We start from the raw sequence: 16,597 nt of genomic DNA, 5'->3' as shown, positions 1-16,597 counted from the left end.
AATCTCCAGAACTAAGCCATCAAAATGGCCACCTATGTTGACCTCCAGGTCAATGGCCTCGAATCAGAAGATTGATCGCAAAAAATATGGAACATCGCAATATTCTCTTTAATAATAATAACATGTGTCGATGAAGAAACCCGTACACATCACACACAACTAGTTCTTCAAAACGCCACAATGACAAAACCTTTAGAAACTGGGGCGCCACCGGCCGGTCTCTCAAACCACTTTCGATATGCAGGTGATACAGTACAACCTGCGTTGACTGTCACGTAACGACGCAGTTACGCTGCTGCAAAGAAGGCTAACCAATGGAAGGCCAATAACATGAGATAAATTATTCCAGGGTCTGTCAAAGCCACACAGTTTGTGTACAAGCCCAGAGGCCAGACTTACCCATCCAAGAATAACTAATGTGTACCAGGAATATACCAGAATACCTGCTTCTTATCAATATCATTCATGATTTTAAAAGGCTTTCATGATAACCATTGACGTCGTTATCTATGGAGAGATGGGTAATGGGTTTGTGACTTTCCTTAGAATGGCTCAATCCTGAGGCGATGTCAACTTTGTGACCTGACCAAGTGAAGCCAGCTCAAAGTCAGGCGATTTGCTGACTTTTAAGGACATTGCAATTATCTTGTTGCTTATCTGTTTGGCTTTCAGAGCGCAAATATCAACTGAATATGTATTGTGGCCAGGAGGATAGAACAACTACTTTTGACAAGAGATCCGAGAATACCATTTGAAAAGAAAATTTGGTTTTGCATCTTAATGGAACAGTATGCTTTGAAGAAGATTTAGAATATCTCAGTAAAGTTGTCCCTTAAGAAATTTAAATCAGATTTTAAATCAACGATGTTCAGTTGTTATTAAACCATAAGATAATTAGGTGACGGCCCGGGACAGTAGTTGTTTGGGCAAAATATTGCAGCTCTGTCAACCTCGACAGTAACACTCATCAGCAGAATGTTTTAGCGTTGTAATTTAGATAACTACCCTCTGCCATTCTGGATGGGAACTGGACTGCAGAAGTATCACTTTAAAATAAACTTCTTGCAATCAGCTTTTCGTCCATTAAGGCAATTTAAACCAAGTAGAAAATTGCTGTTTCAGGAACAAACAAACTTTATTTGTCAATATCTTAATGGACAATAAAGGTCGAATGCAAGATCCTAGCCTAGGGTGATGCCATCAAAAACTCATGGTCCATTACTGCATTACACTAAACCGAAGAGCAGCATTATTTAAAAAGCTACTGCGTCGTCGGACGCCACTTTCTTGGTTGGGAGTTGTGAGGAACCCACCATGACGAAGATTGTACATTTAGGAATAGTTGCGGCCCTGCTCCTTTTATATTGTAAGTACATAACGCCCGGTAATTTCAATTGCTCTCCTCACAAGCCAGTTTTTCAACAGTCGTCGAGCTGCGTTGCTGGTGACACGAGGTCGATAACGTACATGTATCCAGTGTATAAAAAAGCTGGCAAAAACGCCAACTTGCTTAAACCTTAGTTATAAGTTACTCCTCACAATGGAATAACATTGAAGATGCATGTAACTTCTATTCTTAATCGTCTTCCTCTTTCGTCGGAGGATGAATATCATAGAAGAGATGGAACTACACATGTATATAACAAAACAGCAACATGTTGACGATCAGGGTTTGGTTGTTCAAAACAAGTTAGTTAACTTGGCAGTAACTACAACTCGGCTTTTAGTCTAATGGGCTCAACTGGAAGAGATAACGCCCGTTAAAACTTAACGATCCCGTTAGAGTTATCTTCTTTTGAACAACCACACCCTGTTCGTACATGTCGTCATCATATTTAACCCAAATTAACAAGAACATAAAAGTGTGTCTTTAAACGTTCTTTCTAAAAAAAGTCGATAGATAGAAATGAACAAACTGTTCTGCCTGTTGTTTGACGAGAAATATCCCCAATTGTCTCTTCATACTAATGATGGCTTTCATTTCATTCTCAGGGCCGCAGGATGCCGATGCCGGCTACAAAATGAAATGTAAGTGGCAGCGTAATATCAGGATTCTGACACTGCCACGTGAAGTGGTTATAATACTAAGATATAGAATGATACGAATGATGACATGGTCATGTTGGTGAGAGCACACTGTAACAATAAAACTCTACCCATTTTCAATGTTAAACGCCAGCGCAAGATATGCTTAATGACACCTCCACGTTTATTCAAACATCCAGGGTTGTGAAAATGGTTTCGAGAATACCGATGTGAAACTGATCTTAGAAAAGGAGAGGATAACAAACTATTAATTGCAAGATCTAATGCCATTGCTTGCGCCAGCCAGCCATGTATGCCTCATCAATCCATCCCTGAATCATACGGGATGATTCCTCACCGTGCGGAAATGCTAAATTTTCCTATATATCGGCTTTGAATGTAGATCTTTACCACAAACCAACATTTTGTTCGCTTCATAACAAGGTTACAAGAAAGGGTTGAACGTCCTAGAGTCCCACAAGATAAAGACTAACACGGGATGCAAGGCCTTGTGCATGAAGCTAGGGAAAGTGAAGTACAAACACAAGTGTACCAGATGGACACTGATGGACAATACGTGTTTCATCACTGCTCGTTGCCACACAACATCGCCAGAGTTGAAGCAAATGAAAGGAACGGTACTTTGCAAGCCTCGTTACTGTAAGTATGAGATGAAATGACATCTTACGCATACTTTTATATAGTTAGATTTTTTAAATATTTATCAGCTCTGGTGCTCTGGTGAGTTTTTGCTAAATAACCTTGTTGGTATATAGAATGAAGAATGTCCATCTTCTATGAGTACCGTGTTACTTTCCGTTCAATGGTGGCAAGCAATGGTATAATCCACCTGGCTAGTTAAATCCCCTGCCCAATGTGTTCCAAGAGCTGGCGCTACCTCCCTCTTTTCTTGTTGTCCAGTATTATGTAAATCTTTGTCTTTGCAGCAAGAAGAGCTTACCACATGTACAGATGTAACGCAAGTGAGTTTTTCAAACCGTATAACAAACGAATGAATGACTGTGAATTAATGGACACAATATAAAGCGCTGCAAAAGAACATACAGTTCATTTTTTGACTATTTGAGTTACATAACATGATGCTAAAAGTAAGATCATCTTCCATACATTGAGGTGTTTCTATTCATCGTACTCGGTCTAACATTGGCGGACTTTAAATGATTAATAATTATTAAGGAGGGCCAGATGAGATTTTTGATATGACTCATTCCAATTCGCATTTTACAGAAACTGGACTTGAGACGAAATTTCACAAGACTGTCCATGCTATCGAAGACTGCGAGGAAGCTTGTTCCAAAACCAAGTACTGCGTCGCAGCTTACTACATCCAAGTCCATAAACTGTGTAGCCTGAGGTTGTGTAAGTTCAAGACTGACCACTCGGTGGCCAAACCAGCGGACGGCACCTTCCTACCCTGCAGCCATAAACCGTGTACTGGTAAGAACAGTTGTTGTTTTATAGGGAGATATCAACTTCGATATATAAGTTATGATTCGACTTAACACTTTAACACCGGCCTACACTGAAACCTTTCAGTAGACGTTATATGAACTGCTCAACCAGCGCTACAACCTAAGCACTTCTGACGGATATCGGTTATGCACCTGGGTGGAGCTGGGCAAGTCCAATGAAGGTACCTGCCAAGAGTCTTACGCCCACATTTGGGATCGAACAAGGGACTTCTTGACCTCTAGTCACTATTCCACCGCGAGCCACTATACCACAGCTGCTTCTTACCTCTTAGGTCAAGTGCAACACGTCCACACCGGAGTATCGTATGTGTACGTAAAGTGGTTGATGGAAGGTCAAAGCGATTTATGGCAATAATCCATTGATTTTGATTTTCTCTTGGGCATGCACTTATTTAAGTAGCCTCTTATGGTAGTAGTACAACTGTATTTCTGACGCTTTGATGCTTTTCCTCTCGTCTAGGAACGCCGCATGACGCTTCGCTTGGTTGTAAGTATACTGACAAGGTGATGTTTGTCAATGGTACCGTGGCATCATCAGCTAGTTTTAAAATCCAGTGGCCAAGTGTATGACACATCATCACCTATTCACCATCGTCACCTATTCACTGCTTGTCATTTTAGATGGAGAATTTTGACAAACCTCTAGGTGCGCCCAACAATGGAAATGCTTAAAATCAGGCTGGATGTCACTTTAATTTGTGTCTATTCGTGATGCTTCGACTAGTTGTCCTGGCACCTTCTTCATAAATAGTAATTGGTTCCAAGTAGCGGATACGAAATCCCATCAATTCGAGACTTCTGCTTGTTTTTCCTTTTAAAGGTAGTGCATGGTTCAATGTGTATGAATCGGCAAAGCACGTGACCAGTGCCTCCTGCCAGGCGATGTGTACTAAAGAGCACCATTGCCGCAGCTGGACCATGATGCGTGGACTCTGCCATTTGAACACGAATAAGAAGTCCAAGCTCAAAGGCATGAAGACCATGTCTAACAAACAGTATTCTTACTGTAGAGGTAAGTGCTGCTGAGAAAGCACTTTAACGTGTCACTGATGTACATTCAATGTATTAAGTCTCACTTAGAGCCAGAAGAACCCTAGCAACAGCGGCTTGGGAAGGGTTAGGAGAAGAAACGCCCAACCAAACGTCCCTGAACAACTGCTTGACGAAAGTCATATCTAATCGGCTGGTCTGTAAATCTTTGACGAGACAGAACACAGAGGCGCACTTGTAAAACAAACGCTCCTAAATTTCAATTTGGAACTATAATCGGCACTTAAATTCTGTCTGATGATCCAAAAGGAACTTATTTCACCCTTATTTCCCGACAGGAAACATCTACTGTTCCTGGTCAATCGGTAAGTATCAGATTAACAAGAGGACCGATGAAAGATTTTGTCAACATCGACGCCTTAAAAGCATCAGAACTAAGCTGACGAGTTGAACATAAAGATACAACTTATTTTGCCAAACCTTGCTCGAAACGAGTACACGATCAAGACACAGTGAGATAACTGGTTTAAGATGGAGACGGGATCGTGTTGCTGATATATCATTGCTTCCATACCACTCTTGAGCAGCCAGCGTTGTTATAATCATTGAAGAAGTGTCGGATGAGGAGTGTCGGTGTAAAAGAAGAAAATGTCCCCCTGGAAAAAGTGTCCGGCCCTATTGTATTCCGCTATCTGGTTCTATAGAGGCCATGACCGCCAATAGCTCAGAGATTAAAGCGCATAATAGAATCCATTGTTTCCCGGACATTCTATCCCAGGACATTTTAAACTTCTACACCGGGACTCCGAAGCGGACACTCTAGTTACCCAGATATTGGTTGATTTTTGCACAATCCATGTGCCATGTGTATTGATCATAGGGATGACATCTTCGGCAGATATTCTGTACTCTGTGTTAGTTCCAGCCAGACAGTATCTATTTTGAGTTTTTATAATCTATGTATCAGCAGAATTAAGAATCAAATAAGACTAGCCGATATTCATTCTTGGCAACAGTCATGCCAGATTTCACCACCGGGATTTAGAATGACGTGACTACCTATTTCGACAATTATTTTTTCATTATAGGCAAGGAAAGTGTGTATCACAAGACCATGCCGAGTGCTGATGACTGTCAGGACGCGTGTAAAGACTCTGCATACTGCTCCGGGATGTACTACTTGCATGCAAGCAAGCTTTGTACTCTACGCTTATGCCAGCTTAGGGCGCATGCGCATAAGAATGATGGTGTACCGTCCGACAAGAAGTTTCAACCTTGTAGTCACAAGCCTTGTCACGGTAAAAACATTTCTCTTTTGAAATTTTGTACTTATTTGTGAAGAGCCAATTATCCACGCACAGGTTTTTTTATGAGAGTAGTTGAGATCGTCCATTTGAAGAAATCGACAATAACATTTTGAAAAACACTAAAAGAGCTATAATCGTCTGATTCTATCAGTCATATTTAGTTATGGCGGTTACCAGTACTCAAAACTTTCAGCGTTTATCTAACCGTGCATATTTTCTTCTTGATTTCATACGTTAGGTTGGATGAAGAATTCTGTTACTGGAAAAGTGAGATGTAAGTCAGACCAGAATGATTTTCTACGATGAACTTGTACATTGATCAGTTGCTTCATAAAAGATTAAGTTTGTTGATTGAGCATCTAAAGTTTTTGTAAGCGAACATTATTTCCTTAAAAGCTGGCGCCGTTCGCGAAAGTATACCTGGTTTTTTTCTGTGCGACAAGTATAACACTGCCGCTGCATGTAGCAGCCAGGCATCCCAATGCAATGACATATTGACCTGTGGAACATTATTATAAACCCATGTGTAGCAACATAACAGAAGATTCAAATACCATTTAAAATGCTGTACAAGGCACCATATTTACACTGCCATGATCATACTGCTTTTGTTTTCATTCCTCTGCATCACAAACAGGAGTCTCTTTAAACGCGATGGGTCAAAAAGTTGACTTCATGTAGGGTTAGGTTAGCTGGTCACAGCATTACTGTCCTCTCCGCCAGACAATTGATGATATATGTCATACGTTTACTGCTTTACTCACAACAGGTTACGAAACTAGGGGATACGTTTTGCATAAATCGGCAAAAAAAACACCCAAAGCGTGCCAGAGAGCCTGCACACACGTACAGTGCTATTCGTGGACCATGGTCAACAAAGAATGCACGATGATTGTTTCAACAAGGGCGAAAACACTTAAAGGTTTTAAATTGGTGGACGAACTTCATTTTAGTTACTGCAGACCAAAAAAGCGTAAGTAACCTAATTCCTAAACGCAGCGACCCCTATCCACTGGCAGGGTATGGATGTATTAATAATTTTCTGTAGCATGAGTCTCATGAGTCAAACATGCAGTCCTCGTGACCAATGTGTCGCGAAAATGGAGACTCTAAAGAACCAGAACGATTGCTTTTAATCCGTCAATCAAGTCATTTTTTAGCAAACTTCAATCACGAGTTTATGTGATGACACATGGGTGCCGTAGGAGTGTTGTTTGAAAAGAAAATAACACAGAGATATGCAATGATTACAATTAAACCAAGATGTTGCTTCAGGTCGGTGTTAAGTTCTCTGATGCTTACTGGTCAACATTCGTATTTCAGTAACAATCTGTGCATCCGTTTTTCAGGTAATGTCCATAAATGCGAATACAAAAGTAAGTAAAGAATTAAACTGACGCTGTGATATAGAGGTATGATAATGGTATTGTTGGACCACTTCTCCAACCTAGAACAAAAGCAGGGAGCCTGTTCTCTGCCAATATGTCGATCAGCATAACTGAATCCATACAGTTGAAATCGTCCGAGCCATTCGTTGCTACTATACAAACAAGGCAGTATAGATATGCAGATTAAACGAAGAAATGGGTCCATCTTTTTAGAAAACGGACCTGTGTCGGCCATATACTGACCATGGGTGTACTGGCCATTAAGGCAAGGTTAAGGCACACAAAGACTTTGATGAACTGGTGGTAAAAACGGCGAATATTTTGGTAGTCTTAGTTACCCTTAGCGTGATACCAAAATAACACATTCCCATGTTTGTTAAAGCATATGCAGCGTTTAAGATAATATCATTGCGTGCATTATTTCTTAACAGAAAAGAGTAAAAAAAGCGTTTACGAGAAGAAAGTCAAAAGCGAAGCTGAATGCGAGTTGGCCTGTGCCAAAACAGCACTCTGTGTGTCGATGATTTACATCAATGCTGGGAAGCATTGTAGCTTACTACTCTGTAGGGAGAACGATGACCACTGGACTCCAACAACCCCACACGATAAATCCTTCAAGTTGTGTGGTTACAAGACTTGCAGTGGTAAGCAAGCTTTCATTTGCCTCGTTAAACAGGGAAGGAGTCATTCCCTTCTTAAGAAAGCAAGAACGTCCTTCGCTTCACCCACTCATAACATGACCGACGCTTCACCCACTCATAACATGACCGACGCTTCACCCACTCATAACATGACCGACGCTTCACCCACTCATAACATGACCGACGCTTCACCCACTCATAACATGACCGACGCTTCACCCACTCATAACATGACCGACGCTTCACCCACTCATAACATGACCGACGCTTCACCCACTCATAACATGAACGACGCTTCACCCACTCATAACATGAACGACGCTTCACCCACTCATAACATGCCTAGACTGACACCTGAACGCAAGAGGTTGTATATTACGTGGACAATGTCTTTTGATAGTGGTTGGTTCTCTTCAAGTCTGACTATTGACTGAAGCCAGATTTGTAAAACTAAGTTATACCGAGCAACTGACAAAAACAAAACTTTCTTACAGGTTTAAAAGGGAAGAAACCAGCAACATGTAAGTTTGCTCAATCTTGTCTATAGAAACGGTCTTGACAATCAACTTTACAACCAGAGGGAACTGGTGTATCGATATCATCTCTCATTTCAGGTGCTGGAAACATATATTCTATATCATCACGTAGAAATGAGCATACATTTTCGATCTGAATGTCAATTTTCTAATAATAGGATATCGTGCAAGTATTGTGATATTACTTAATAGGTTTTACCAGAGGGTTTCACATACTCGAATCATCAAAGACCACGACCAGCGCAGCGTGTCAGGCCAGGTGCACAGATAAGAAACATTGCTGGAGATGGACGATGATCGCCGGACTGTGTCACTTGACAGTTCCAGCGAAATCAAAACATGCCCACGTAAAGGGCATGCACGCCATGAGCAAGAAAGCATTTACTTTCTGTTTTGGTAAGAATTAATAGACAGTGTCCTTTTTTGCGAAATATATCAATGTATGTATTGCATGCCAGAGACATTGAGGGCAGTAATGGTATTTGACACCCATCAGTGATACAAAAGCAATGTGCCACTTAAAGTAGCCACACCGAGATTATAGAAGATATCGAAACAAGAGTACGGACAGCAGGTATAGAACATGCACCATTCACTTATCTAATATCTCATTAGTGTGTTGGCAATAACTGAAGTGATAATATCAATAACAAGATTATTCTGAATATGATTTTTTTTCATCTGGCAGGAAGCATGAGGGGGTGTAAAGGAGGTAAGCTGTATTCGCAGACACATTTTCGGAACCGAGCGTTTGACAAAAACGTGCATTTAGATAGAGTCGTAATCCCTTTTAAAAAGGACTAGATTGTCGACAGTAGTTCGACTTCCATCACACTTTTACTTGGTGTTCGAGTCTCTGGCGTCAAAGCAAAAGATCACTTCAAGAAGCCATGTTGTCAGAACTCATTTGAAACAGTCCTGGTTGTCAATGTTTTTAAAACCTAGAATGAGAGTTACCTGAATGAGTAGTTCATGCGAACGACACAAAAACAAATAAGAAAAGTACTCATTGGTTGAAGGGAGAGGTCAGAAAGGAGGCAGTCTTCATCCAGACACCCGTTCTTTTAACAAGATTTGTCGCAGGGCGACTTCTATATCATTATCTCTTAGTTACAAATATTGGTTCACATTACGCTTAGCAATATATCTCTTGGGCCTATCGTATTTCGACGTAATTGAGATTGATTTACAACAGTCAGTCCACGTCGAAGTGCGAAACTTCGGAAACATTTTGTTTTTAATGCCGACTCATTATCTGTAAGACAGTCACTTGCCTCTTCCCGCGTTCGTGTGTCGACCCGAACAAAACAAACTGTTATTGTCTGTTTTTTTATTATTTTGCGCAGGCACCGAGAGCGTTTATCACAAGTCTTTGCCAAAGTGGCAGGATTGTAAGAAGGCATGCTTAAAGACGCCGACCTGCTCTGGGCTGTACTATCTGAGAGCCAAGAAGGTGTGTACCATCAGAATTTGCCAGAAGAAGGGCAGTAAGACTGTTGCAAAGCCAGCGGATAAGACTTTCAAGCCCTGCAGTCACAAGCCATGCCAAGGTAGGAAAGCAACTGAATCATCATATTGTCTGGACGCATTTCCTCACGAGTCTGGCATAACTGGTATGAAATGCAGTGACAGCTCATTTTGAGAAACTAGCCGTTTTAATGACGGGCTCTCTTAAACCCATGGTAGCTCCAGACTCTCAGAGACCATTCATTATCCATTGGGATGAACTTCCAAGTTACAGCAGGCTGCTCTGAGAACCGTAGGGGGTCTTTTTCAGTAGGGATATCCTATGATGCTGAGATACCCAACTGTTAACCACAGCTGCCTGATTAAGCAAATTGGAGTTTTGCCCTTTTTTGTTTTTCCTCATACAATTCCATAATTTTCAACTTCATTTTCATAGGCAGGGCTAAAGCACCAACGAAGAAATCTGCCAAGAAGTCAAAGTCAAAGATGCCCAAGGATTTCAGGCGGCTCAATTGTTAGTACACGCTGACCATAATACAGTGGAACCCCGGTCGGCGACAACCCCGGTAACGTGACCACCGGTCTCGAATGAAAAAAAATTTTGAGTCCAAATATTTTTTTCACTTGATTTTTTTCTGCTCAAAATGAAGAAACATCAATCATCAGCACCAAAAATATGTTGACTTTGAAAACTTTCAGAATTTCGAACTTATGAAAAAATTCAACTCTGAAGGATGAAAAAAATTACTAAGTCCAAATATTTTTGTCACTTGTTACCGGGGTTCCACTATCCGTTCCTTTATCATATCTGTCATCATGGTTCTTTATTGCAATGATCCTGAACCCAGACCCTGGCATCATCCTCTGGTGCCCGAAACCATATCATACCTATACTTCTCGAGCAATCAAGATGGAATGACAGCGTCTATCACGATGTTCACTGTAGATGTATTTTACAACTCTAGACATTACCCTGCGGAGCATCCCCCACATCTCCGAGGCAAGGCCAACCACCTCACCTCTCAAATCAAGCCTCAAACTGAAAACCACCCAAAGAGCTACGTTTAGGTTGCATCCCTGATGCCACGGTTGCGCGTACGTGGAGAACACTCAAACACTGAAGCCCGAAATGCAACATCAGTTCGAGAGTCTGATCACGGCTCCTTGGTTGTCCTGACATAGCCTTAATTGCCACATTGAGGAAGCAACAAGTTGAATGAACGGCCAACATGACGACTTTGGTTACAGTCCGAGGCTGAATTTGCTCGGAGAGGTAGTTGGCCATTGCTCGGAGAGGTGACAGATGCTCGGAGAGGTAGTTGGCCATTGCTCGGAGAGGTGACAGTTACTCGGAGAGGTGACAGATGCTCGGAGAGGTGACAGATGCTCGGAGAGGTGACAGATGCTCGGAGAGGTAGTTGGTGGCGAGGTGACAGATGCTCGGAGAGGTTCCAGATAATCTCACATGGTTGACATGACCCTAATATCAATGCAAGAGACCTGTTCGTGTTTTCATGGACTCGTCATTAATAAAACATAATCTAAACGTGCACTGGCCCAGCTTAAGTCCACAACGAAGTTGCACAAGACTGAAACCCTGCTTTTTTCAAAAGGTCATGTCAGCAAGTATATGAAGGTGTTGGAATCGACGAAGACAACGACGACCCCGGCCTGCAAAGCTTTGTGCATCAAGGGCCATTGCATTAGGTGGACCATGATGGCCGGCCTCTGTCATATCAGCGTCCTACGTTCTTCAAAGATGATCGGCATGAAGACAATGACCAGCAAGCAGTTCATATTTTGCAAAGGTAAGAGGTTTTATTGTACCACAAGCACTATCTTAAGAGTGTGGGTGTAGGTGGGGAGGGTCATTAAAAAAACAGAACAGTTTATAAAATTAGATACTGTGTAGTGCATTTCAAATCATCAATCCCAGTCGTAAGAGAAAACCTACAATTTCGGTTGGTTGTGAAATACTAGAACCTACGTAAGTTCCCGCAAAAGTCGTTCATTTTCTTTATGGTTTGCCAATTTTCATTGATTGGAAGCGAAATGAAACTTCGAATAATGTTTATGTATAATGTAATGTTTAATACAAATATACCATGTCAAAACGGTTTAATTCTGTATTTTAGGACATATAGCCCACTGTCGTGGTAAGTAAACCTTAATGCAATAAAAGTTAATCTGTTTGAAAACAAGCCAACAGATAGCTTTTTAGGCTCCGGGAAGGAGGAGCCTTTTTGAGGCAACAATCTGCACGAATGAAACATTAAACAATGAATGGATGACCTCATTAGCCTCATCTTTTTGTACCTTCCTCAGATGAATCTTGAGGTCCTTTTCATCCATACAAAACAAAGGAAAAAATCTGAGATGACAGAATAGGAAACTCTACCACACATATTGTGAAAACGCAGCTAGGAGTCACAAGTCAAATCATATCGTAGTTACGTCATCAATGATGCATGTTGTCTGACATGTCAGTGATGTGCATTTTGCATGGAAACCCACATGTTGGTTGCTGTCGGGATGAAGTTTTGAATGCATTAAACAGTCAGTACACTGAGGAAGTCATTTGGGTAAGAAATAAGTGAGTTTCAAAATACTTTCTCCCTGTGATGAAAGAACTTCGTGTTTTCTTGATTAAGGCAAGGAGCGTGTGTTTCACAAGACCATTCCTAATGATAAAGATTGCAAATTTGCATGCTGGAAGACCCCGAAATGCTCCGGAGTGTACTACATCAAAGCCAAGAAACTTTGCACCATTAGAGTTTGCCAGAAGAAGGGGAGTAAGGATGTTGCCAAGCCAACTGATAAGACTTTCAAGCCATGCAGTCACAAGCCATGTCAAGGTAAAGATGCAGATCAGCCACAATGATGTAGGCTTTTTTTCCAAGGGCAACACCTTTCAAGACAATCGTTATATCTAGACTAAAGTCTGGCTGTGACAAGTCTGGTCGTTGGGACCCAAGTCTGTTCCTTTTAATCAACACAGGTTAGCCTGGCACAAACAATCATTGCCTTAGATGTGCACTAAAAGGTTCAACCACAAGCAGTTTTTGCACTTGCACAAATAAAATTACATACAGGGAACACGGTATGTCAAGTTGAAGGCAGAATCTGCTAATGATAACACATTTTCCTTTTGTGACACAGGTAAAGCTGCGGGACGAGCAAGAAAAAAAGGCGGATTGGCCAAAAGGAAAGGTGGTCTCACGCATTGTGAGTATTGTTGATATATCATTTTGTCACTTTTGTCCGACCTTCAGTACGAGTTCTCCTTAGTCAAAGGTTCAATAAACGTCGAGATGAAATTGGATCAGGTTGAGAACTTTTTCCATAGATTGACTTTACTAAACACTAAATAGTCAAGTGACTACAAGACAAAATAATAGAAGATAACGCCCTTATGACCAACCGTTTCATCTTGAAATCTTTGCTTCATTACCCTATCAAAGCTATAAGAATGCTTTCTTATTTTCACAGGTCATCAGGCCGGTAAAAAGTACCATGTGTTGGAATCGAAGAAGACTACTACAGCGGCAGCATGCCAAGCTCTGTGTACAACGGGCCATTGCAGCAAATGGACCATGATGGCGGGCCTCTGTCATCTATCGGTTCCGAAACGGTCAAAATTGGTCGGTATGAAGTCAATGACGAAGAAACAATTCACGTTCTGCTCGGGTAAGAAGGAAATGCAATGACGACTATTTGACAACTTTATATCCTTGAAACAAATGTAATATTTGTGTGCGTTCTCCAGAGTCGAACTTTAAGTAAAAAGACGTCCTACCATTCTACTCAGCGTATCAAGAAAAAAAACATTACCTACAGATCACTGAACAGTAAGAGATAGAATATTTTTGATATGAACTTTTGATATTACGATTACATGACGATTTGGTAGTGAATGGACTTTGCGAAGCACTCGACAGGGCAATCAATACCGCGATATGTTTCTGAATGAAACTCATAGTAAGTCTCAGAGTATTGATCTTTCTACAATTCTACTTGATAGGAAAGAAACGCTGCCATGGTGAGTACGATTCTTAATTAAGAGCCACCTTTGATGTGAGATTTGGAGAACTTTCTTGTAGTGTTTTTTATACGTCCTGGTAGTTCAAACTAAACGTGCACATTCATATTGACCAGTAAGATCAAATGCAAGAAAGTGATAGAGTATAAGGTACTTTCCACGTGGAGTTTATAATCTAATAGAACTTGTCTATAGCAGTTCAATGTGCTCATGACGTGACGAGAACAAATCTCACGGGTGGGGCGGAAATTGGCCATATTGTTAACATCATCGGCGCCAACAACTATTTCTTTTGACCCTGCCCAAAATCTTTCAAAACAATTCACAGATTGACTCTGACCCTGCTGACCTCGATTTTTAAAAACTTTAAAAAAAGGCCATTCAAACGTAAAATCAACTGTAAAGATAATCTTTTATATCACTGAGGTATATAAATACGATATGTTGAGAAAAATCTGTACAACTATGGAAATATACGATTACTTGGAACTATTTGGGCAAATCACTCTGCCACCTGCGCGACCTTGTCACAATTACGGCGCGCTCGTTTGCATACAGCATATAAGAGGCGGATAAAATCTCCATTTCAAAACGAAAGCCTGACGGTTCAGCGCTAAATGTGTTTGACTGTGGAGCGGCTGGTCACGGGTTCGACCCCCGGTGAATCTGGCGCACTTTTTTTTTTCTTTTTTTTTTCTTCTTTTTCATCTTGTTATCTAATTATCCATGTGCAGATGTCAAAATTTTCATTATTATCACTATCATACCCCGCACCCAACCTTTTCAAACTGCAGCACATACTGATTCCGGGCGTTCGAGTACTACCGAGGATGGTTCGAATCGGCATCTTGTATTTTCGAGGATACATTGGGGCAAAAAAGTATTAGTGTCGGACACTGGTGACTTTTTCAATCAGAATTAGTCAAAGGGTGTCCTGAGCTTGAGGCTTTTTATACTCCTTCATCATATTGAGAGGCGGAGGATATTGAAAACCACTGGTGCCTGGATGGTTAAAGGGGTACGCCGGTCGTTGATGTACATTTACTGTTGGTACTTCTAACGCCATTCAACTCCAATAGTCAGTAGTCACACGCTCGAGCGCTATCTGTATACAATTGGTGTAAGTTGGTATAAGTTTTCCCGATCGCTGCATGTTAGTTCAGGCTCTGTCTCCACTGGGTTTGTTAGATGAGAATACATGAACTATGAGGTAGATGTATTGTTTCAATCATCGCAAATCTGCCTAAAACGGCAAGTTTTCTCAGGTACCGGTACGGCAGTGGCGTGCGTCTCCGCACGACCGGTGTAACATCTGTGGTTGTTTCCCATGTGTCAGTGTTTCCAAACAATAGGCAGCTAGAGAGACCACGACTTTTCAATAGGGGGGATACACAGAAAAACTTGTCAATCTATTTTTGAGCGTTCCCAAACAATGAGGGGAAACACTCAAAAACAGAAACACTCAAAAACATTACACCGGCACCGGCACATATCGTCGGTGATGATGGAGAGAGCGGTAGCCAGTACATATTCACTGCGATTACGGTTCACTAGCAGTTCAATGTGCTCATGACGTGACGAGAACAAATCTCACGGGTGGGGCGGAAATTGGTCATATTGTTAACATCATCGGCGCCAACAACTATTTCTTTTGACCCTGCCCAAAATCTTTCAAAACAATTCACAGATTGACTCTGACCCTGCTGACCTCGATTTTTAAAAACTTTGAAAAAAGGCCATTCAAACGTAAAATCAACTGTAAAGATAATCTTTTATATCACTGAGGTATATAAATACGATATGTTGAGAAAAATCTGTACAACTATGGAAATATACGATTACTTGGAACTATTTGGGCAAATCACTCTGCCACCTGCGCGACCTTGTCACAATTACGGCGCGCTCGTTTGCATACAGCATATAAGAGGCGGATAAAATCTCCATTTCAAAACGAAAGCCTGACGGTTCAGAGCTAAATGTGTTTGACTGTGGAGCGGCTGGTCACGGGTTCGACCCCCGGTGAATCTGGCGCACTTTTTTTTTCTTTTTTTTTTCTTCTTTTTCATCTTGTTATCTAATTATCCATGTGCAGATGTCAAAATTTTCATTATTATCACTATCATACCCCGCACCCAACCTTTTCAAACTGCAGCACATACTGATTCCGGGCGTTCGAGTACTACCGAGGATGGTTCGAATCGGCATCTTGTATTTTCGAGGATACATTGGGGCAAAAAAGTATTAGTGTCGGACACTGGTGACTTTTTCAATCAGAATTAGTCAAAGGGTGTCCTGAGCTTGAGGCTTTTTATACTCCTTCATCATATTGAGAGGCGGAGGATATTGAAAACCACTGGTGCCTGGATGGTTAAAGGGGTACGCCGGTCGTTGATGTACATTTACTGTTGGTACTTCTAACGCCATTCAACTCCAATAGTCAGTAGTCACACGCTCGAGCGCTATCTGTATACAATTGGTGTAAGTTGGTATAAGTTTTCCCGATCGCTGCATGTTAGTTCAGGCTCTGTCTCCACTGGGTTTGTTAGATGAGAATACATGAACTATGAGGTAGATGTATTGTTTCAATCATCGCAAATCTGCCTAAAACGGCAAGTTTTCTCAGGTACCGGTACGGCAGTGGCGTGCGTCTCCGCACGACCGGTGTAACATCTGTGGTTGTTTCCCATGTGTCAGTGTTTCCAAACAATAGG

At 41.4% G+C, this 16,597-nt stretch overlaps 1 protein-coding gene across 3 annotated transcripts in view; it reads left to right on the top strand.

Moving 5' to 3' along the window:
* The first annotated feature begins 1,284 nt into the window (after positions 1-1,284).
* The window catches only part of LOC135483148 (uncharacterized), a 36,486-nt gene continuing 21,173 nt past the window's right edge, over positions 1,285-16,597 (top strand). For 2 of the 3 annotated variants that reach the window (XM_064763768.1, XM_064763750.1), the window contains exons 1-24: positions 1,285-1,366; positions 1,993-2,028; positions 2,470-2,685; positions 2,973-3,008; positions 3,274-3,483; positions 3,979-4,005; positions 4,339-4,530; positions 4,847-4,873; positions 5,597-5,806; positions 6,054-6,089; positions 6,585-6,788; positions 7,165-7,191; positions 7,635-7,847; positions 8,339-8,365; positions 8,573-8,776; positions 9,069-9,092; positions 9,727-9,930; positions 10,284-10,361; positions 11,461-11,655; positions 11,983-12,003; positions 12,499-12,702; positions 13,007-13,072; positions 13,337-13,534; positions 13,869-13,886. In XM_064763768.1, coding sequence (XP_064619838.1) covers positions 1,315-1,366; positions 1,993-2,028; positions 2,470-2,685; positions 2,973-3,008; positions 3,274-3,483; positions 3,979-4,005; positions 4,339-4,530; positions 4,847-4,873; positions 5,597-5,806; positions 6,054-6,089; positions 6,585-6,788; positions 7,165-7,191; positions 7,635-7,847; positions 8,339-8,365; positions 8,573-8,776; positions 9,069-9,092; positions 9,727-9,930; positions 10,284-10,361; positions 11,461-11,655; positions 11,983-12,003; positions 12,499-12,702; positions 13,007-13,072; positions 13,337-13,534; positions 13,869-13,886 — 2,725 coding nt within the window. In that variant the 5' untranslated portion in view covers positions 1,285-1,314. The remainder of the gene's footprint in view (positions 1,367-1,992; positions 2,029-2,469; positions 2,686-2,972; positions 3,009-3,273; positions 3,484-3,978; positions 4,006-4,338; positions 4,531-4,846; positions 4,874-5,596; positions 5,807-6,053; positions 6,090-6,584; positions 6,789-7,164; positions 7,192-7,634; positions 7,848-8,338; positions 8,366-8,572; positions 8,777-9,068; positions 9,093-9,726; positions 9,931-10,283; positions 10,362-11,460; positions 11,656-11,982; positions 12,004-12,498; positions 12,703-13,006; positions 13,073-13,336; positions 13,535-13,868; positions 13,887-16,597) is intronic. The other variant, XM_064763758.1, reaches the window with a different exon arrangement.

This window comes from Lineus longissimus, chromosome 1 (assembly GCF_910592395.1).
Source record: "Lineus longissimus chromosome 1, tnLinLong1.2, whole genome shotgun sequence".
NCBI lineage: Eukaryota > Metazoa > Nemertea > Pilidiophora > Heteronemertea > Lineidae > Lineus > Lineus longissimus.
This window is presented reverse-complemented; position numbering and strand designations above follow the sequence as displayed.